At 40.9% G+C, this 23,508-nt stretch overlaps 1 protein-coding gene across 5 annotated transcripts in view; it reads right to left on the reverse strand.

Moving 5' to 3' along the window:
* The window catches only part of ROBO2 (roundabout guidance receptor 2), an 860,236-nt gene that overhangs the window by 433,610 nt on the left and 403,118 nt on the right, over window positions 1-23,508 (reverse strand). Inside the window, exon 1 of one of the 5 annotated variants that reach the window (XM_054270508.1) lies at window positions 2,187-2,320. The exons of the other annotated variants lie outside the window; for them this stretch is intronic. Within the exon in view, the coding sequence (XP_054126483.1) occupies window positions 2,187-2,241 (55 nt within the window). The 5' untranslated portion in view covers window positions 2,242-2,320. Of the gene's footprint in view, window positions 1-2,186; window positions 2,321-23,508 lie in introns of those variants that run through there. 5 annotated transcript variants of the gene reach the window in all.

The following is a 23,508-nucleotide window of genomic DNA, read 5'->3' on the forward strand; positions in this document are numbered from 1 at the left end:
GAAGTCTGTTGGGTTTTGTCTTTTATTCTTAAACTAAAGCATCACAAATGGTGCTGATGTTGATAGAGTTCTTTTCAAAGCAACTAGTGGAATATGTCAGCCTAAGATGTGATTGTAATTACTATGCTTCTAAAGAGACAAAAGCACTGTGTGCCAAGCCTGCCTGCCAGTATTTCTTCAAAGCTACTTGTTAGTCATTTCGACAATAACAGCTTATATCTACTTGGTCATGATGTGCTATCCACAAAGCTCTTTATTTATTTATTTCAGAGAGTTGTTAATGCAGGCAAACTTGATAGGCTCTGCAATACCTTCCCACAAAAGGGGAGTATCACATACAATTCCGGGAGCTGCTTGGCCATTTTTTCCTAATGGTCCGGCTCTAAATTAGCTGCGTGCTTCACCTGCACCGCCCCACCCGCACAAAGCTGAGCCAGAACAAACGTTCTACACGTGTTCCCCATGACAAAACTCGAATAAATTATGTCGTGCTCCTGTCGTTCCAGCAAGCTGGTTAATTGCATTTGTTTCATATATCTCCAAACAGACTGGTACTTTAATTACATTCTGTAACACCAAGCTCCTCTGATTCACTCTGTCACTTCCACTGAGCACTTTAATTGTATTCCTTCTAGCTACATACAATTTTAAACACTTACTAATAATTACATTTCTATAATCTGATGTTTGCAGTTTGTACACAAAGATACTTCCAGTATCAGTGGCCTTAAAGTTAAGGATCTTTTGTTACAGCAAGAAAAATAGAACAAAACATAAAACCAAATCCCTTCAGAACTATGATTGCACTGACAGACATAAATGTTCCATTAAATCCTTTCACAGTTAAAAGTTCTCCTGTTTAGTTTAGCATGTGCATACATTATGCAGAAATTTTCTTTTCGACTGACAAAGCCTAAGATTTAACTGCAGAGCATATCATGCAGCCAAGGTAAAACTGCACTTGAATCTGTCCCTCTTCTGCTCTGCCTCCTTTCTTGCTAGGGGGTGGTGAAGAAACACCCAAAGCGTTCTGTGACTGCAAACAATAAACCCGGAGCCCTTGCCTCAGGACTGATGTAGCGAATGCTGTGAACAGCCTCTTGGAGCAAAGTTTGCTCTGACAGACAGGCAGAAACACCCAGGGTCCCAGGCACTGCATTCTCCCCAAAGGCAAAGGGCTGTTTAGCGCTGCTAACACCCAGTGCTAGCCGGGCTGTGGAGCATTGGGGCCAGCACACCCTCTGTAGAGCGGGATGCTCGCTCCCCATCGTGTGCTTGAGCTGCTCTGGTGCACCCACGGCCGGAGCAGCAGCACAGCGCCCACCCCTCCTCTGAAAGGCAATTTGCCCTTGCACTGAAGTTCTCGCCCTGCCAAACCGTGCTTTCCCGAGATGGTAATTTACAGCTCCCCATCCAGCACTTAAACTCGAAACCACAAGAAACGTTGCAGAGCACACGGAAAGGGGAGGGCGTTCATGAGGAATCCCACCCTTTCCCCAGACGTCGCTACAGCTCCACGCAAACCCTCCCTCCGGGGAGCTCGGCATGAGCACGGAGCTGCCGGGGAACGCTGCCGCCCCACCTGCCCTGCCCTGCCCGGCCCGGCGGAGAGAGGCGGAGCGGGGTGCTCGGGGCCGCCGCCGCCCCGCGCTCCCTGCCCGCCTCCTTCCCTCCATTCCCTCCCTTCCCGCCGCTCGCCAGCGCCGAGCGAGGCGCTGAGGGACTCTGGAAATCCGCCAGTCCGCCTCACCTGCAGCCGAGGCAGGGCTAACCTATTTAGTTCATCAGCTGGCGCTACCCGTGCAAAGTTTAACAATAGAAGGCGGCAAAGTAACGCCAGTAATACAACAGCGCTCTGTTTCTCCTTTCCCCTTCCCGCTCCCCACCCCCAAATAAAAGATTTATCACGGTAGTTTTTTTACTCTCTGCTCGCCACCTCAAGCTGACATTATTCCATTCATAAGCTGATTTCCCATTAAGTTAGGAGACGGGAAGGGCTGCTTATTGGAAACATACATGTTCCCTCTTCCGATCCCTCCCTCCCCAAATGCCATTTTTATACCAGAAACAAACTTAGGGCTCTGTAACGTTAAAGCTTATAACCCCATCCATGTGCTGTCCCAAATCAAATTCAGATGAAGGGGATTTCTGCACAGAAATGACATATCTAAAATAAGCGAACTTACCATAGACTTGTAAAAACGCAAATCCGAAGAGCAGGAGTGGCGTCAGCAGACCCATTTTGACATATTAAAAACAATCCCGATCGCTTGCGAGACCAATTCCACAGAGATTTTTTTTAAAAAAAGGAAAAAAAAATAGAAAAAAAAGAAAAAAAGTATCCAAAGCCAGTAAGAGGTAGGTCCAAAAGTTTTCAGTTTCCTAGCAGCTACTTAAAGTGGAAAGGGAAATCTTCAATTCAAAAGCTGGAGATGCAAAGGTCTTGAATGTGACACTTTTAGATCCATACAGATTAGAGAAGCAGCGAGTGAGCTCCTCAGGCTTCTGCTTTGCACACACGCTCCTTCCTAAATTCCCACCAATCCAGCCCAAGCAGGGGAATTATTCAAGTGTGTCTAAGACTCTCTTTAGGATCCATGGCAATCCAAAAGCAAGCTCTTTCTTCGGAAGACAAGGAGAGACTCTGAGAAAGGACCTGATTCCTAGAAAGTGCTCCACAAACTTCCCGGCACTTTGCAGGAAAACCATTGGTTTGGTTCGGCTATTTTGCCTTCCTCTCGCTCTCGCCCTCCCCCTACCCCCTTTCTCTCTCCCTTTTTCTCCCCGAATCAGTTCAAGCTGCAGAGTTTCTCACTTAACTTCCATAATAGGAACGCCCAGGCAATGTGCTACACGGGAGGGGAACGGCTTGCTTTCTCAGCATCCCCTCAAAAGAGAAAAAAGGATAATGAAAAAAAAAAAAAAACCCTAAAGCCGTGTCCCCTGCACCTCCCTCCTCAGTGGCAGCGGAGCGGGAACTGGAGGAGGGCAGGAGCCCGGCGCGGTGCCGAGCGCTGGCGGGGGCTGCGCGGACTTGGGGGCTCTCCCGCCGCCGCGGCTCTCCCGGGCGGCCCCGGACTCCGCCGCTCCTCTCTCTCCTCGCTCCGCTCCTCTCTCCCCTCCTCTCCCGCCGCCTCCGCCTCCCGCCGCCGCGGACACACCGGCTGGCAGGGAGAGGGAGGAGAATGAGCGCGGCTCCCGAGGCTGCCTGGGGAAGGGAGGCTGCGGGGTGTGGACTAAACCACCGCGCTCCACACCCACGCGTCCCTCTCTCTCTCTTTCTCTCTCTCTCTCCTCCCGGGCTGGGGAGATGGGGACGGCGATGCCAGCAGGGCTGGGAATCAGGATCGCTGCCTCCCCTCTACGGTTGGGTGTAGGTAGGATTTACATGATTTCTCCTCACTGCTTCCTCTTTAATGGGCAGCTAATTTTTCGGTAAGTGATTTTCATGGAACTGTTCTCTAATTATTCATTTTCCCTCTCGCGCGCGCACGCAGGCGCTCGGGAGTGAGACCCCTTGAAAGGATATTCCCCAGGGATTTCTCTGCTGGCCCGCTCTGTGGAAAAGGAAGGGAATGTGGCAAATAAAATAAAACACAAAACAAAAGGTCGCACGTGTCCCACAGAGCCGGCGGGCTCTGCCGAAACCCAGGAGCCTCCAGCCTCCCTTGGGCCCCTCGGATGCAGCGCAGCTCCTGCCAGAGGGAAAGTTTGGAGGTCCCCGGAGGCGGCAGTGATGGAGCCGGGAGAACGAGCCGCCTTCGCCCCCCAGGAGCCGGGAGAGCAGCTCCTCTCTCACAGACGGGGAACAAACCCCGAAGCACCACAGCACAGAGAGGGAGGGACACGGGGGAAGGAGGCACGCGGAGGAAAGCGGGTTGTGAGCAGCTCCCGGTGCCGGAGCGGGGCAGACCCCGAGAGGGGGCACAGATATCCCGTGAGAGAGACAAAGATACCCAGTGAGGGGGAGCACTGACACTCCGCGATGGGAGCTGAGGCACCCCGTGATGGGAGCACACACTCTGTGATGGGGACACACACCATGTGAGGGGTCAGAGCCAGCCCGTGATGGGGGGCACAGACGCCCCTAAAGGAGTCTCACACACCCCGGGGATGACAGGCACCCCTGAGGGGTCACACACACCCCAGAGGGGACACAGACGCCCCGCTGGGGATGCGCAGACACCCTGGCGGGGCACAGACACCGCGTTAGAGGCACATAAGCACCAAATGAATGGTCACAGACACCCCGTTAAAGAGGAACAGACACCCCTTAGGGGGTCGCACACACGCCAGAGGTCACAGTGGTGATACAAACCCCGTTGAGGGGTCGCACACACACCGCGGTGGGACACAGATGCCCCGTTCGGGTCACACACACACAGGGCCGGAGCGGCCCCGCTGTCCCGCCCGGCCGGGCCGGCGGCAGCGCCTCACGGTGAAGCCCGAGCGCCCCCTACTGCCGGGCTGAGGGCAGCGGCCGCCCCCGCGCCCGGCACTGCCTTTGTCGCCGCGCCTCTGGGGTCCCAAAGGTTTCATCTCGCCCTGCTTTCTTCCTTTTTCTTTTTTACCCCATCTTTATTTTGAATATGCTAGAGATTTATTCATTTAATAATTTCTTCACGTCAAGGATCCGAACCGTATCTGTGCATAATGTGCGCTGCCCACACATACTCCCGTAAATGGTCTGCAAGTTAATTCTTCCTTAATTCTTGCGTGCAGTCAGTGACAGCTATTTTACCCTTCTCAAACGTTGCCGTGTCAGGGTTTTTTAAGTGTCTGAAATGATTATGGAGACTTCATACAAAGCCAGATAACTCTGAAGCCTCTTAATGCAAATCAGGAATGGTGTCCCCTTATACTCACAATATGCCCTGCAGATAAATACCATAGAATCAGAGAATGGTTTGGGTTGGAAGGGACTTTAAAGGTCAGTTCTGAACCCCTTGCCATGGGCAGGAACACCTTCCAGTAGACCAGGTTGCTCAGAGTTCAAGGCCAGTTCAGCCTCCTCATGAACACTTTCAGGGATAGGGCAGCCACAGCTCCTCTGGACAACCTGGGCCAGGGCCTCACCACCCTCACAATAAAGCATTTTTTCCTAATGTCTTATATAAACCTGCTCTCTCTCAGTTTGAAGCCCTTCCCCCTTGTCCTGTCACTCCAGGCTCTTGTCAAAGTCCCTCTCCATCTGTCCTGTGGGCTCCCTTCAGGCACTGGGAGGTCCTGATGAGGTTACTCCAGAGCCTTCTCTTTCTCAGGCAGAGCAATCCCAATTCTCTCACCCCTAATCTGCCTGCTCCATCCCTCTGATCAACTTGGCCTGGCTCCAGCAGGTCCCTGTCCTTGCTGTGCTGGGAGCCCAGAGCTGGATGCAGCCCTGCAGGTGGAGTCTCACCAAAGCAGAGGAGAGGGGCAGAATCCACTCCTTCCCATGCTGGTCATATATTACTATACCTGAAGATTACTTCATGAAGAAAGCTATAAGTAAGACTAATTAGGCTAAAGTGGTCAAAAAAGTTGCTCTTTGTCATTGTGTTTGTGAATTGGCAAAACAAAAGGACCATAACTACCCAATAGCAGTCTGTATAAAATACATGAAACATTGAAGAATATTTCCCTTTTTAGTGGACATTTGAAATACAATGGTGTTAGTGAAAATGCTGACTTGTTCAAAGCAAAGTTTTAAATTGTAAATAGCTTAACAGTGTACAGTTCTTTTCCTGCTTCTCAAATAAATTTAATAATAGCTGATGTAGGCCAGAACACTTTGTAGATATATGCAGTCTTCAAAACCTTTAGGTACAGAGGTACCCATTACATTACCCATGTAATGACTTATACAAACATTCCCAGTGAAATCAGTGTATTATCCATTATAGCTTCTATTTTATTCCTTTACTTCCAGAGAATACCACTTTTCAACTATTAAACACTTTCCAAAACTTTGAAAAGCTTCAGCCAAATTCAACCAAGCTTTTTCATGCACAGATTTTGCTCACGTGTGTATCACTGATTTTTTTTTTTCTTTTGAGAAGATTTAGCAGTTCCCCAAAATAAAATCAAAGGTCATCCAAAGATGTGCAGGATCAGTACAGCAGAGGTACAAATGTGTTATGGTTAACAAGCACAGGACAAGTCACAGGTCAGAGTCACTGGCCTGTGAGCAGGGTTTGCTAGGAACAGTGTGTGCTTCCATTCTGAGATGTGGTCCAATACTGGAATAAAAAAACATATGCTTGTCTCTCTGGTCTTTCAATAACCTCCAGCGAGCACGGCCAACAGGACAGATGTTCTCTGCTTGAATAGCAAAGTCTGTACAGAGCAGCTGAGTGTGCCAACTATTTGTTTGGCCACGAGCAATATGCCACCTGATTAAATACTTGTGCGGGCAGGATGAGGAAAAGACTTGTCAGGAGCAGTGCACATAAAGCTTCAGTTCAAAGGGTGTTGTTGAGAGGGGACTTTAGAACAGGGAAATGGCACAGTAAGATTGCACTAATTCATACTCAGGTCAGCCATCAAGTCAGGCAGGACTAATTTGGTAAAGCAGCAGTGAGATCAGATTTGTCAGTGTTACAAGTAAAAGTTTCATTGCTTTCCCAGTCTGATATTTCATATCATTGATTCCTAGACCTACACATGTGTATTAAAAAGACATATACATCTGCATTAAAATGTATATTTAGTGTATGAAAGACTGGATCCAGTGCTTAAAGAACCAGTGTTCGAAGCATAGCCCTCTATTTTCAACCACTCACAGAATTTTTCTTCTAAACCAAAATTACCATTTCTGGTGTTACATGTGTATATATGAGTATATAAAATGAGTATATTATATGAGTATATAAAATACTCTATTTTCTGGTTGCCATAAAATCCTCTTATTATTATCTCAAAGAAGAAAGGATTAAGTTGAGGTGGGCAACACAGAATTTCTTGCAGATACCAGAGCTATTCACCAGTCAATTACTGAAAGTGAAAAGAGGTCTTAAATATCAAAAAAGGCACACATGATGCCTAACAACTAAGTTAAGAGCCTGGTCATTCTGGACTCCGGAATAGAGCAAAAGGCAGATCCAGAGACTAATTCAGAGCATGTAACGTTAGGCACCATCAGAAACACAAAAAGAGAAAGGAAGAAAAATGACACAGTGAGCGTGGACCTTTCCAGAGAACAGACTTTTGTCTTCCTCTCTGCTTTTCTGTTCCAGGTCACTGGCTTCTAATGCCATCTGACTATTGAATACATGATGAGAAAACAGAATTTATACATTTTAATCCTTATAAATGCTGGAGCATGATTATTATTCCTGCTACAATCAATAAGGTCCTCCACAGGAAGATTGGCTATGAGAGGTAAATCAGGAGCTGGGTCCAGGAAAAGAAGACATGCTGGTAGAAACAGTGCAGGTACTGTGGCTAGATGTGTCTCAGAAAGCCCCTGACAAATAGTTTTCCTGTTGTCCCTGCATACAATAACTCAGATAACTCTGACTAATCTGCTTTTCTAAAATCCACCCTTGTGGATTAAAAAAAAAAAAAAAATTTAAAAAGTGCCAGAAGCATTTGCTTTTTTTTCTGTCTCACAGGTGTCTCTTGCAGCACAGTGTCACCTTCTGCTACAACATTAAAAATGCCTGAGTTGTGGCATCTGACTTCAGAGTTTTTCTCTGGAACTACCCAACTACTACATCAACAGCACTCAGAACCCGATTTTGAAATATCCTTACTTTGCTAGACTGAGTCAGTATGTCTGCAGTATTTTTAGTTACTAGTACAGCTACAGTGCTCACCACAATTATAAGAATGATCCACAGCATTGTAAGATAAATATTTGGCAAATTAAATTGTTGCAAGTTTTTCATATACACCTTATGCTCAATTTAGGGTTTACATCCACAGCTCATTAAATGTGCAAAAACTGGTAAAAGAAAGATTCTTTCTTGATAATCATTAAAACAGCCTCACATAAAATAAGTGCCACTTGATTATTTTAGAGTGGGACTCAGAGCAAGCAATAAGCACAAATACTTAGCTGCAATGTGGGAAGTTTCTAGTCAGGTGTCAGGAAACAGGATTTGCAAACAGGTGCCTGAGGGGGCTGTGGAATCACTGTCCCTGGGGATACTCAGAGTTCAATTGGACAATGTCCTAGACATTGAAGGTGAACCTGCTTTGAGTTGGACTAGAGGATCTCCAGGGGTCTCTTCTAAACAGATTTTTCCATGGTTCTGTGATTCTGTGGCTGGCAATTCTGACAAAGCTCCAATCATACAAGTGTACTTTGTTTTACACCAAACACCAATATTTTTTAGTAGAGAATTGTGTACTCAAGTGTTCAGTAGCTCTCACTTCTATTACAGAAATTACCTAAAACTGCACATCCAGCTATAAATAGAAGAATTGCTTAATATTCCACAAATTCAAGCCTGCAGAAATAATAGGAGCCTTTGCTGAGAGATTCCTGTGCAGACTGAAGAGTGAACATTACAGGAGTAGTAGTGCATTCCTTGCTCTCTTTTGATTGGAAACACTTTCCTTTGGAACTGCAGTATATAGAATTAGCAGCCTTTCTGCCAGGTGCAGTAAGTTGCATATCAGGCTTATGGGTGTCTCCATACCAGACTGCAGCAGGAATTTATTATTTGCAGCAGGTCACACTGCAACTCTTCCAGTCCTTTCCCTGACTACATCCCCATTTCAGGAACTTTCTCTTACACACTAATATTTCCATATTGGTCTGTCTTAAAACATCTCCTGTTTGTAAGAGCTGTTTGTCAGTGTGCCTGTCTGCTGCATCAGGAGCTTCTATTCCTTCTCCTATGTCCAGAACTCTGTGTAAGTTATGCATTTTTTTATCTAATGAAGTAAAAGTCAATTACTTAATAAGATGAAGGCACCAATTATGATCTGTGTAAATAAGAACATCAAAACGACATTCCATCAACTGAAACTAAAATAAGACTCCAGGAGTAATTTAGTTTATTCTCTTAATAGTATGTCCTCTATCTGGACATTAATTTTAATTAAAAAATAACAAAAATGCACTCATTCCTAATTGACACAAAAACCCAAAATCATTCCTTAAGTGACAAGGTAAACTTAATTTCCAAAGACGGTTTGGCTTTCCAGGGGACATAACATAAGGTGGTCATTGTATTATTCCAAAAAAGAATGAGCATTTAAAATTAATAACTGGAAGGTGATAAAATCTTACCCTGTCTACAAGAGAGATGCAAAAGTAAAATTCTCACTAGAAAAATTTATTTTTTCATAGTGCAGTCAGATGGATTCATGTGAAATCCAGTGTAGCTACTGCATCCTGACTTCCAAGGATCAGAAAAATCAGGTTATACTTCAACAGAAAATCAGGATCAGAAAACCTGGTTATACCTCAACACATTTCTAACTGTACACAACTATACACAAACAAGTCTTAAACTGAGCTCCATATTCCTACATAATTATATTAGAAATAGCATTTTATGCTCTCTTATTAAGTGACATATGTCACACTTTCCATAACAAGTGCTTATTGACAGCCAACTAGATTAGCCAACAATATTTACACTTTAATTACAGCTTTTAAAATGGAAATATGTAACTATAATATTTACATAAGTTAACAGTTGGGCTTGATATCTTAGAGGTCTTTTCCAACCTTAAAAATTCTGTGATTTTATTATATGATATGTTAGCAGGGCCAAAATTCATAAAAGTAGATCCATGTGTGTGGATACCCATTTGTAGATGGGCAAATATTCTTATAATAGGCAGTGTTTAATAAGGTAGGAAACAAGATTTATTGTGTCATTAACAAGTCAATTTAGTTGGAAATTCTAATAGACACATCCAGTATTGTTGTTCAATCTTAAATGGCTTTTGAATTTAGCTGGATTTCATAGTGATTGTCCTGTAGAAGACAGACTTAGTGTGTTCCCTTTGTTACCTCTGGCCTCCAAAATGCCATTGGGACAGATAGCTTAGGCTTAGCATAATTTCTGCTTTGTTACAGTCCTCAACTCTAATCATACATTAGTCAAAGCAAGAACCAGTTGTGGAACCAGGGAGCTTCTGATTCATGAAGATGCCAGCTCCCAAGAATCTAGCCCATAGTTGTGGTGGCACCCCTAGCAACATTACAGGGTTGTGCTTGTGCCTACCAGTGGATTTGTGATGTTCCCAGCAGGTTATGATTCTTTTTTTGCAATATGGTGCTGTGAACACTGTTCTCATCAGTTATACATATCAGTGGATTATTAACAATATTTGTCAGACTTCTATATTAGTTTTGTCCCACAACAGCTTTGCCTCACTTCAGCAATAGAATTACATTTTACATTGTCTCAAGAAATGCTTTTAAATTAGAATTGATGTTTCAGTTGTAGGATTTTTCACTGCTGATGTAATTTAGTTTTCTATCTAAATTTTTATATGAGTATATGACTTATTTTTTAGAGGTGTGATCCTATTAAAGACAGCTGAAACATAGAGAGTTCCCGCAGCAGAATTTGGGCTAATAGCTTTCCCATGCATGGCAGACTAGAAGAGTGGTCAAGACCCATATAAGTTTCAAAAGTAAATGGAAAAGAAACATAAAACAAGAAAAAACTTGAAACCTCAGAGCAAGACAACTCCTTAAAAAGTATGCATTTAATCAAAATGTTGAATGCAGACAAATGTAAACATCAAGTATCTTGTGGACTCACTAGAGGAGCTATCATATTTTGTATATACTGCAGCTAAGCCATTATAGGATTTGATTGCTTAAATTGTATATAAAATCACCAAACTTGTACCAGAAAAAATACGTGGGAATGTTTTTCTCTAAGCTGATATCCCATTATACTGGGAGCAGCTGTGCCAGTACACAGCCCCTTTACAACCAATAAAACTGAACATGCAAAGGGGCCAGCTCAGAGCACAGAAGCCAGTGATTCATTTGAACGTCTGTCTCTGAACTGAAACACAAAATAGCAATTACCTCAGAGCTGCTTGCTGCCACAGCTAGAAAGACTCTCACATGTAAAGCACACTACCCACACAACAAAAAATAGGGATTTCTTTCTTTTTTTCTACTCATTTTACAGCTTGCATTACTGGGCTGATGGTAGGATTTAGCACATCTCAATCTCAGTTCAAACCTTGCCCACGATGATGGTGACCAAAAGTTATTACTTGATTCCCACTTGAATTATTTTACAGTCAGCTCCTTGTAGACAAGAGAAACACATTGCAAGCTTATCTCACCCAGACAATCAGCAATAGCTCAGCACTCTAGGACAACCTGGAGAAGAATAGGGCATTTTGCACTGCCACGGCCCAGAAGGTTCTTATCTTGAGAATGAGGAAAGAATTGGGTTTCAACAGCATCTACCACAATGAGATCCTGTTACCAGGACTGTGTATCTGTGGACTTCTGCAATATAAATAGTAATTAAATCCCACTGCCCCATTACCTGCCAAAAGATTTTCTAAAAGAAATGTGTTGTCCACGATTCTGGCAAAAAGTTATGTAAAAAATGTACTTTTTATCATTTCCCAAGGGAAAAAAAACCAAAACAAAACCCAACAAAACAACATGCTCTTTAATCTGTAAGTGGCATATCTATTGAAATGTCAGATTTAAAGCATATGAGCCAGTAAGGGAAGCTACAAGATTATTTTTAAGTAAAAAAGGGTAAATACCACTACACATTAAATTCAGAATTTTGTAATAAAACTTATAGATTTGTAGGTGGCATCAAATAATGAAGAAATGTGCAGGATTTATTATTTTGCTGTTTAAAAAAAACCAACAGTACAGCCTGAAGAACAGAAGGAAGGAGATAATCTCATCTAAATTTGCCCAGAATTTACTTCAAAAACTTCCACAAGTGCTTACAGGACTTGAATTCTTATATAACAAAAAAATACTTAAAGTCTTTTCCAATATTCTTTGGAAGAAGCAGCACAGCTGATCTCAAATAATTTAAATAATGCAGCAGACCACCTGAGAAATTTTCCCTCTGGGAACTGTAGAGAACCTTTCAAGTGACCTCTATTTCAAAGAAAATTGGCTTAAAATCCACTGTTCTTTTACTGTTGGCCACCACTGTTCTTTAGTGCTTCCACAGGCATAGGATAGAGCTGGTTATGTCATCACAAGGAGTACTGGCTTAGAAATCTGAATACCACTTTTTTCCTTTTTTCCCCTCCATAAATCCATTTTTCCCTTTCATCAGAAGCTGTAGTGACAGGACAAGGGGGAATGGCTTCAAGCAGAAAGAGGACAGGTTTGGGTTGGATATTAGGAAGGAAATTCTTCACTGAGAGAGTGGTGAGGCACCGGAACAGGTTTCCCAGAGAAGTTGTAGGTGCCCCACCCCTGTTCAAGGCTAGGTTGGACGGGGATCTGAGCAGCTTGGTCTAGTGGAAGGTGTCCCTTCCAACCCAAACCATTCTGTGATTCTACTTCATTTCCTTAACACATGACCTGGAAGTTGGTCAGTGATTCCACATATGCTCGGGTAGAAGTCTGAATCTATTAATTTACAAATGAACATAAATCCACATTGCCCAAATGAAATGTACAATGTCTTCTGAGTCAAGGAGGAGCTTAAATCTCAGCCATCAATAATCTGAAGTGTCTACCCACAAACTACTTAACATGAAAATCTAAAGGATTATATTTCTAAAATTTTGTGGAGGCCAGAACACATCAGTGAACAGTAATTTGCAGAAAAGTTCCCAGTTGCTTAAGTCATGTCTTGGACAAGGAATATGTAGAAAACTGATATAAGCCTTTCATAAAACCAACACAACAAAAAGAAGGGAGCTGGTGTCTGATGCACACAGAGATGTCTCTTCCACCAGAAATAACATTACAGATGCAAGAGTGCCACAAGAAGGCTACAGCATCTGAGGTGCTAAATCCTGGATTTGTAGGCAATGACTTAATTCAAATACTGCCAAGTGAAATCACAGTGGTGGACCAAACAATTCATGAAAATACTCCTTAAAAGAGTGTCAAAATGAGAAAAAAAATGAATGCTGAGTGACAGCAAGTAAATGTGAAGAACCTCTGGTATCTTATATGGATGTCTTGAAGCATCTTAAAATACATGGAAATTTTGGATTTGAATTCTTGAAGTCCCTAGAAATCAAAGCTGTAATAATTAATAACCACCTTTCATAATCTAGGAAAATAGTAGATGATAAATGGTTCTTTTATATAGAAAAAGTGTCCCTTATTACATTTTCAAAAGTCTTGCTTACCATTAACGTTTTAGATCTACATCATATTTAAGATGCTTAAATCAAACTGCTTAATATTCTAGACTGACAGGCTCATTAAGCTGAACAGTAGGATTGCTGTCATATGCACTTCAGGCACTGACAGTAGGAAATTTTCTATTTTTAATTCCAAATGTTTAAAAGGAAACTTTTATCATTGGGAACTGTAACTGTATTTCTTTTATTTGAGAGGCATTACTGTGTGTTCGGCATCTCAGCTTTATTTTGGGGGTCTCTTATGTTCTGAAGTATTTAAGCAAAAGAGTAGTGACAACAACAGCTTTGGTATAGTAGTTACCCCTCTTTTTCTTTAATCCATTCATAATCTCTAGTAATTTCTGCCTGTCAATATTAAAGAATATTCTACTGCAGCTGTAGGTGGTCAGATTGATACCACTGTATACTAAGTCCCATTTGGTCTATATAATTTTAATGCATTAAAAATACTTAAATTTTATTCAACATTAAGAGCAAAACCATTTTGCAGAAAAAATGTTGAGGCCAAGCTTATCAAAATCATATAGAGGTGCTTCACAGTGCTGTAAGGAATTGTGTGGAAGCCTCATTAGTGCTGCAAGTCAGTGTGAGTTCAGTTTCTAGCTGTTAGTTTCTTTTGAAGGTTCTTAACGAGTACCTATCTAAACATCTTTATTCTGTCCATGTATAGAAGCTTCCCTCATCAAGATCATCCTTGATCTGGAGGTCTAGAAAATATATCAAAGACTTTTTAAAGGGAGTTTGGATTGCTAAGTACTCTTCTTTCAGATCAAATAAAAAGTGCAAGTACAAATCTTTTGAGTAGTAAGACACCTGGTATTAAATAGGAATTAACACAGGATTCCTCAAGCAGCATGGCTAGGCTGGGTCAGAAGCTGAGTTTTGTGATTACTGGTGAAGAAAGCAAAGACAAAGGCCAGGAGACAGGGAATAAAAATGTAATAGATAAAAACTGACATGAGCAGGAGCAGTAAGGTAATTCCAGGAGGAAAGTAGGAACACAAATGTAATTTAGCAGACACCTGAGGAAAGAAATTACTCTTAATGCTACTCCCTAAAAAAAAATCCACAAAATACAGGTAGAGAAATTCAACTATTGGCCCCACATTGTTCTTTCATGTTTTCAGTAAGGCAAGAAAATAATACAGATTTTAGCAAATATTTTATCAGAATGTTAGATCTCTACTTCTAAGTTACAATAGCAGCTGATAAAACCATTCTGGTTTTTTCTCCTGTCTTCCCAGGAAGTATCATTATAAAATCTGTTCAAAGAGTCTATTTGTAGATCAGTACCTTCACCATTTTTTCCCTAATTATATAGAAGCCAAAATTGCAATATGAATAGCAGCTAAATCTCACTGCCACATTAAATCTGAGTGCCATGACAACACGTTTTGGTTCCTAGAACTGAGCTGGATTTTTCTGTCTCTTCCTCCCTTTCTTTGTTGAGGTCCAGTGAGAAGAAGAGTTCAGCTGAATGACTCTACTGCTTGGGATGTTTGGCCATAGGGTTTGCTGAGACTACTGAGGAACTTTGAGATAAAATAGTCTACTATTTCTCTATTCTTGTCAAAACTTGCTTCCTTTAATATTGCATCTTAAAAGTGTAGTAGTGCCATTTTTATTCATGCAAGCATCCACAATTTTGTGTTTGTACTCCTGTGTATGTTTTGGGGCTGTTGCTGCCATTTCTCCTATGATCAGGTTTTTGAACTGAAACTCGTAGCCACACCAGATTCATTCAGGCTCATTGAACTTTTTTCCCCAATAAAAACAGTCTAAAATTTGTCTAATTGGTGATTTGGATTTGTTTTTATAAGACACAGAGGCTGTAAAATAAAAAAACTTTCTGTTAAAAAAAATCCATTGGCAATCTCAATAATACTGTTCTTTCTACTTATTTTGGCTCCTTTTCCTCAGTGTAAGGTTGCATACTGGAGGCATTTCCTCTTAAAGTTAAAAAGTGAGGTCACTGAAACCGTTGTGATAAGATATTCTTTCTATCTGAAATTAGATACGTCTGTCTTATCTCTGTTTGATTAATTCCACCACAATAGAGTCATCTCTTGTTTTCATGTAATCTCCTTTCAGCTTCCATTTAACTCTTTTTAGTTTACAGAAAAAAATATGTATTTTAAAAGAATAATCAAAACTAAGTAAGATTTTAATGGGGACATTTACACACTAAAAGTAAAGTTTCCAATTTTACTTGTCAAGAGGGACAGCTATCTGGTAGATCAGTTTTACTTTTCTTCCTGGTCTGGTCAAGATGAAAACTACTAACTACAAAATTGTCTATGTAATGTGATAAACACAGAATCATAGAATAGCTTGGGTTGAAAAGGACTTGAAAGACCATTTAATTCCAACCCCCTGCCATAGGCAGGAACACCTTCCACTATCCCAGGTTGCTCAGGGCCCCATCCAACCTGGCCTTGAGCGAGGATGGGGCAGTCACAACCTCTCTGGGCAATCTGTGCCAGGGCCTCACCACCCTCACAGGGAAGAATTTCTGCCTAATATCCAATCTAAAGCTCTCTTTGTTCATATTGAAGCCATTCCCCCTTGTCCTGTCACTCCAGGCTCTTTCTAAAAGTCCTTCTCCAGCTCTCTTGAAACCTCCCTTCAGGTACTGGAAAGGCCGCAATGAGGTCTCCCGGAAGCCTCCTCTGTTCCAGGCTGAACAATCCCAGCGCTCTCAGCCTTTTCTCTGGGCTGGCTCCAGCAGGTCCCTGTCCTTGCTGTGCTGGGAGCCCAGAGCTGGATGCAGCCCTGCAGGTGGGCTCTCAGCAGAGGGGGCAGAGGGGCAGAATCCCCTCCCTGCCCTGCTGCCCACGGGGCTCTGGGTGAGCCCAGCACACGGGGGGCTCTGGGCTCCCAATGGCCAGGCCATGGCAGCCTCTCACCCACAGCACCCCCAGGGCCTTCTCCCAGGGCTGCTCTGGGTCTGCTCAGCCCCAGCCTGGATTGGTACCAGGGGTTGCTCTAACCCAGGTGTAGCACCCTGCACTTGGCCCTGTTAGGTCCTAAAAGAAGTAAAGCATTTACTTTTAACAGATACAAACTCTAGTGCACCATCAGATATGATTCATCTTGTTTTCAACAAGAAGCAACTACCTCGAGATAACCAAGCACAATAACTCTTTGCTAGGATAGTTTGTGTAAAGCAAAGCACTCATTCTGTATTAACAAAATACTATAAAACATAAAGCTTTTACCAGACTGCAACCCTAAAATAGATCTCCAAACCTCTTTTACTCCCATTGCATATTGAAAGGAAGATACATCATTGTTAAGCCATGTGTTATATCTCACAGAAAGCTGTGGGGAAGTCCAAACATTGACTGCAATATGAATTAAAACATAGTCATCGTGGAATCATAGAATTACAGAATATCCTGAGTTGCAAAGGATGTGCCTCACACAGGACAGCCTCGAGTCTCACAAGGGGCCCAAAAGCATTGCCCAATCACTTCTTGAGCTCTGTCAGACTTGGTGCTACAGCCACTTCCCTGGGGAGCCTGTTCCAGTGCCCAGCCACCCTCTGGATAGAGAACTTTTTCCAGATATCCAACCTAAACCTCCCCTAATGCTGCTTCAAGCTGTCCCCTCAGGTCCTGTCACTGGGCACCAGAGACAAGCCTGTCCCTCTTGAGAAAGTTCTACACCACAATGTCTCCCCTAAATCAATGATAAAGGTTTGAACACAAAGGCTTTTTCTTTTTGCACCATTACTCTCACTGAATTTAAACTATTCCAAGTAATACTATTAAATAAAAACTAAAATCTACTTAAGAACTCCTAGCCTAGTCTAAACATGTGAGACAAGTCTGCTTAGCAAGAAGGAAAAGCTGTTGGAAAATTGTGGCTTGGGATTCCAAGTTTTGAATAGCATCCTCTAACTTCAGTGCACTTTGTTCTCTATAATACGTACACATGAAAAATCCAGCTAAAAATAGGTCTTACATTTCATAAATATATTATAATCTGACTGTAGGATGGACCTGAAAAACAAAATTTGCATAGTCTGGCTTTGATTCATGGATAGAAGGAAAACTTCAATATTTAATGATCCTGTAGCAACCTCTGAGAGGTTCCAAGGAGACAGTGAATGAAAATAGAGTGTGCTGTTAATATATCATTCACAGACAATGAAGAGATGTAATCTCTAATATATTGTAATTTTCAGGGGGTGCATCTTATAAATTTGAGACAAACATACAAAGGTCCCTACCTTAGAAATTAGTTACACACTATTACCAGTGAAGTTATCCCCTCACTCTCTGCATACATATACATATTTAAACACCTCACTTAAATAGAATTAACCATGGCTAAACTAAAAATCACATGGCTTTGACAAAATACGTGTCACACCTTTCAAACTGATTTTGGATTCCTGATTAATTTCTTTTAAAAGTTATTTGCTCAATGCCTTCATGATCAGCTGAACTGGAAGGAAAAAAAGGGCATACCTTGGCTGTTTTCTGCTAGGTACTTAAAACGTCTTTCATTTGTCTTGTATAGTCATATGACCAATTTTTTTAAAAAAGCCAGCCCACTAAAAAAAGGGAAGTTAACATTCTAAATCCATAGAAAGCAAAAGCAATGTTTTACATGCACAGTTTGAATTATCCCAAAGCTCCCCTCTCCATCTTTAGCTGCCCCAGGCTGTCAACTAGTGCATACAAAGAAAAGAGCAGTGAAAATTATATTTTTAAGAAAGCTATGGTGTTATTGACTGATTTCATTAGAGGTGCACCTAATACTTTTTTTTCTACTGCTTGTTCTTTACTCCGTACTTTCTGAGAACCCTGCAAAATAAGTGTTCTCTGTGACCTAAAAATTAAGGTATAATATTCAAAAAATATATAAGAATTCACAAATGTTGTTCCAAAGATTGTTGCTGTCACATAATGTAGTAAATTCTTACCATTATCCCAGAGGCTTGTCTTAAATTATTTTATTTTACATCTTTGGGATAATTAGTTTCTATTTCAGGATAGTTCTCAGAGCCTATGGACACTCACCCTTCACCATTCCCCTAAACAGGGTTAGAAGACTGTACACAAGGTGAAGTTCTTCACAGCAAGTAGTTACTCTGTCACCCTAGAAGGGTTTTTCTTTGGTATATGAAGATTGCTGCTCTAAAGATCAACATCTTTTTTTTTTTTTAAATAATAGCCACACATCATTTCTTAAGGGCACAACACTTCCTTAGTGTGGAAAAATCGCTCTGTACCTACTAGGAATCAGTATGGTGCAGTCTCTGCTTGGAGTGATAAATTAAATGAATGTAGACAACAATGAACTCATTTCTTTCTTGAAAGTGAATGTTAATGACATTTATCCTGTACTTCATGATAAACTCATTTAAAAGACCAAAATGCTGGGGGGGAAAAATCCTGCATTTTAGGAAATGGGCATAAAGTGTCTTTTACTTGCCCAGTTACAAACTGCTGTGAGTAGCAGCAATACATATTTAAGCTGTTCTTTAAATCCTTGTGCCTGTTATATGTCTAAAAATGTTTTTGTAAAAGTGTCCTATCTTGCATTTTCAAACTGAACAACTGTTGTTAGTAGCTCATGGTATATGAATAACTGGTTTTACAAAAATAAACAGATTGGAGAATATATATATATTAATGCACAATGCAATGGTCTCATGCTCAGGGCTATTCAACTAAGAGTCAGTTTGTTTCTATTTACAATTCCTTTGTCACTTTGAGGGTGATGCTACATGTTATGAGGGAGCTGATCTGCTTCCTTAGCACTGCTGCAAGTGAAGGATCTTCCTCCTCTTTCCCAAGCTTTTGTCTTCTGGGAACAGGATCCTGATCACACCGTCCCCAGCTTTCCTTACCTAGCTAAGGCATGGGTTTTTAGTCTGGGTTATTTTTTTTTTTTTGCTAATTTAACATTGCTGAACACACACCTGCCCATGGGAAGCAGTGAATTGATTTCTTGTTTTGCTTTGCTTGTTTGTGTGGATTTTCCTCTCCCCATTAAACTGCCTTTATCTCAGCCCAGGAGTTTTCTCACTTTTACTCTTCCTATTTTCTCCTGGATCCTGCAGGTGATGGAATGAGTGAGAAACTGGGTGGGACTCAGTTGCTGAGTTGGCATTAAACCCACAACAAGCTCTTAAGCTTGAGCTTACGTTCACATGACCTTATCCACCCTGAGCCTACCCTACACAGGACATGAGCTGATTAACATCTTGTTCCTACACAGAACAGTCCAGCAACAGTTCTTTCCCTTTCCCAGCTCTTAATTCCTCATCATTTTTCCCTTTCCTTCTAGCTACACAGCCTTACTTCCTCCCCTTAACCGAACGAATGTAAAGCACTGAAATCAGAAGGGAGAAAATAAAAAGCAAGCAACTTTTGTTTCTTTATAGTTGGGTAATTTTCTGTGATTTTAGTGAATTAAACAGGCTTGCAGATGGCCGAGAAAATTAGCAGCAAAGGCAAAGGGAAGATGGATTAGGATTCCTAGCCAAAGCTGCCCCGTGAGCTGTCACTCACAAACACCTCAACCCAGCCTCAGCTTATCCCATCCTTATCCTGCTTTCTCCCTTCGCTGGAATCAGTATTTCTGTCTATGCACCATAAACAACTGATGAAGCATTTTTTTCCCCTTTTGGGGCTTTTTGGTTTCTAGAGATGGGTTTTTCAAATTTCTTTGGGATCTTTTTCCCTTTGCTTTAACTCAGATAAGCCTTTTCTTTAACTATATATTTTGGGGAAGATTTTTTTCAGAAAACATTTTTCCCCTCTACCTTCCATGTTATTCAGTAAGTGTAATGAAGATGCATAATCTCCACATTTGCTGAGTCAGAAACTTAAGAATTTTTATGAATTTCCCTTTTTTTTGCCTTTTTAATACTCAACCAGGTTTAGAAGTATATAAAAAGTTATATATATTGTTGTTTATTTTTATAACTGGCATTTCTCCAATTTTTCAGGTTTGAGAAAGAATAGAAAAAGAAATTATTAAATTAAATAAATGGAAGGATTTATTGGATCACCCATTCTGTTGGGTTCAGTATAAAAGGCAATGATAGGAGAGGAAAAAATATTGTGTCCATATTCACATGATAACCTTCTACTTACATTTTATATTATAAATATGAATTCTCAAAAAACTATTACGCATGGGAAAAAAATCAAACAGCTCTTATTGCCTGTACATGTCTTGAAGAATAGATGAGTTTTTGCATTTTGAGGAGATAATTTCACCTAGGTCTGTGATCCATTTAGTGGATAACAGGAGGAGGAAAAAAAAATTGAACAGATACTTCTCTAGTAGTGAAACACAATTTAGCAGGAATGTGGGTTCAGATATATGACAATACTGAGCTGCAAAGTAGGGTCCTTGAGATCCTGGGAAAACAGGGAACAGCTTTGCCAGTGTTCTTGGAGTTTATCAGAATAACTTGAAATTCTTCTGCTGAGGTTCTAGGAAAACTACTCCTCAGCTAATAAATACCTCTTGCCTTGCCATGCCAGCTCCTGTCCTTTTCAGATTCCATTGTGCTTCATTTTTCCTAGACTCTTACAGGGTTTGTTACTTTATGTGTCTGAAAGTACTTCTGCATTAAAATTCCTTAAGGAACTAATCTCTAAAATGCTGTATTTACTTGAGAAGCTACTTTAAATATAGCAGTGGGATAATTAGCACAATTTTCAAGTGGTAGTCTTTATTTTGAAGGCACAAACTCTAAGAAAAAACACAGCAACCCAAAATTGCTTATTAAGTGTGGCCAGGTTAAGTTTACTCATCCCCCTTTCTTTTGAAGAAACTGACCCTCTCCCACAAGGCATTTTTCCAGTTTTTGATGGATAGAACATAGTTCCTCAAAAGTCTTGTAAGCTGAATGAACAGGCAGTCCTTTTCACTGCACAAATCACACACATAAAGAAAGAAAGTGATGAAATCTGAGCTCATACTCTTGTACAAAGGCTGAGGTTGTAGTGCCTGTTAGGGTGGAGGTAACAGGTAATTCTTTGTTGGCAATGTGTGTAACCTCTTGTGGAAGATAAGAGGTTTGTTGACTGCCTGAAAAATGATGTGGGATACAAACAGCAAATAGCAATGCTCTGTGTTCTGGAATTTGTGTAGATTGCTTTACTGGCATATTTTCAGAAGTGGCACAAGCCTCCTATTGCAGGTTTGCTCACTGTAATGGGAGTACAGAGAGTGTGACCCTGAGCACTGGCAAGTCCTGGCTGCAGAACACACTCTTGCCTCCATGGAGAGTATCAGAGGATCAGTCCTGCCGCTTTAATGAATTCCCACAACTGGCATACTATATGCCTAACTATCCATCAAATAATGAAGCAGAGAACTTCAAAGAAGTTAGTCCTAGATGTCTGCTAAGAAAATAAAGACCACAATTACATTCTAGTTTTAACAGACAATACTATCAACTTTTTCTATTATTATTTCAGCTATGCATTTATAGACAAATTTCAATAAAAGCTGAGTTTTTAGTATTACTACTGTAAATGACAGTACTATATACTATAAAGGCACTAAGTTGTTATCATTATATTGCAAGAGTTCTATTGCCATTATATTGCAAAGGTTCCACATATCTAGAATTGCATACCTCCTTTATGTTTCTCATAGGCATCTCCTCGAAGCACTGACTCTTCCCTCTTCGCACAGCAGCCAACTGACTCCCATTCCCCTCAACCAACCAATCCACTCTTTTATAACACTCTGCTTATTGGCTACAGCTGTGGCCTGTTAACATCAGGCCTGCTCCTAATCTTCAATAATGAACCCAGCTGCAACTCTTTAGGAGGTAAGAATACTTTCTATACTACCTTTATTTACTTATATTCTATCCCCCTACACTAAACGCAGTATGATAAGTCAAAATGTTTACATCTGATACATAATAAGCTATTTATTTACTTATTTAGAAAGCAATAGTAGGTATATTGCTTTAGAAAGCAATAACAGGTATAGCGATAGCAAATACTATTGCTATACCTGCTATAGCAATAGTAGGTATAGATCACTTGATACACTTGGTTGCACCATGCGTGGTATCAAGATGGTGTTAAAAACATCCAAAACACAGAAAGGCTATATTTCCATTTTTCTCACAGTATTAAAAAAGAAAAGTCAAAGCAAAGACATCAGGTTGCTTTAATTAGGTTGATTTCTGGTTTCAGAAATAGTTTTTGTTTTATCTCCAAACTCCATACAACTTTTTGAAATAAAAGAGCTGTAAGTTTTGGGTAATTAGACTACATATGCAAGGCTGGAAGCTGAGAGCTGGGATGTGGAAGTAAAGTGGGAGGAAAACAAAAGAGATGTCAGCTACATGCTCAGTGGCTTTTCAGGCAGCGTGTTTGGATGAACACAACAATACTACCATACACTGAGTTATTATTTGTTCAGGCACAGATTCAAGCAATTGTTCACTATTATAATCTGTCCTGTGTAATGCATTTTCAGAAAAGGAGCTACTGCTAATAGATGGCAGTATGTTTGAAGGATCTGGTGAATAGCCTGAATTTAATTTGTTGGGCACTATTACATGCCTGGTGTGTATATCTGCCTATTGTTGACCTGAACCAACAGCTTTGCCAAGACTTACTCTCTACTTGTGCTTTTAACACCCTGCCTCTTACTGAACTTGTTGGCTTCAATCCCAATTATTACATTTTAATGAGATTTGTTTCACTATCAAGATGCTGTCAGATATGCTAAAACTTCTGATCATTTCAGGTCTTTGTCAAAACCATACTGCAGTACTCCTGTATGTAAAGAAACAAATTAAACATTAAAAATATTTTTACATTAAAAATGTCAAAATATGTGTTAGATAATTTTCATTCAAATTATCTTGTTATATAATTTTCAGTTATGTACTACCTAATAATACTTCACATATATGATGCCTTAGTGGTCCATGTGATCAATTCTTATATTTAAAAAAAAAAAACCAAAAACATTTAAAGTGGCAAATCACTTGCAGAACGAGGAAAGTACTGAGAAGTTGGGATATTTTTTTATATGTGTGACCTGAGAATCACACATAAGTGGCATGATCACTCACAAACATGCTTATAAAGACAAAAAAGTAAAGATGAGAGCATTGTTTCATCTCATGCCAGCCAGTAGAGTTCTGCATCAGGCTTTAATTTCTGTATTCCTAACTAGGAATGATTCAGTGGAAAATTGCCAAATATTTTGCTCAGGGAATAATCTAGA

Source organism: Melozone crissalis, unplaced genomic scaffold, assembly GCF_028551555.1.
Source record: "Melozone crissalis strain CALT ecotype California unplaced genomic scaffold, PUWL_Pcris_2 ptg000009l_1, whole genome shotgun sequence".
Classification (NCBI taxonomy): domain Eukaryota; kingdom Metazoa; phylum Chordata; class Aves; order Passeriformes; family Passerellidae; genus Melozone; species Melozone crissalis.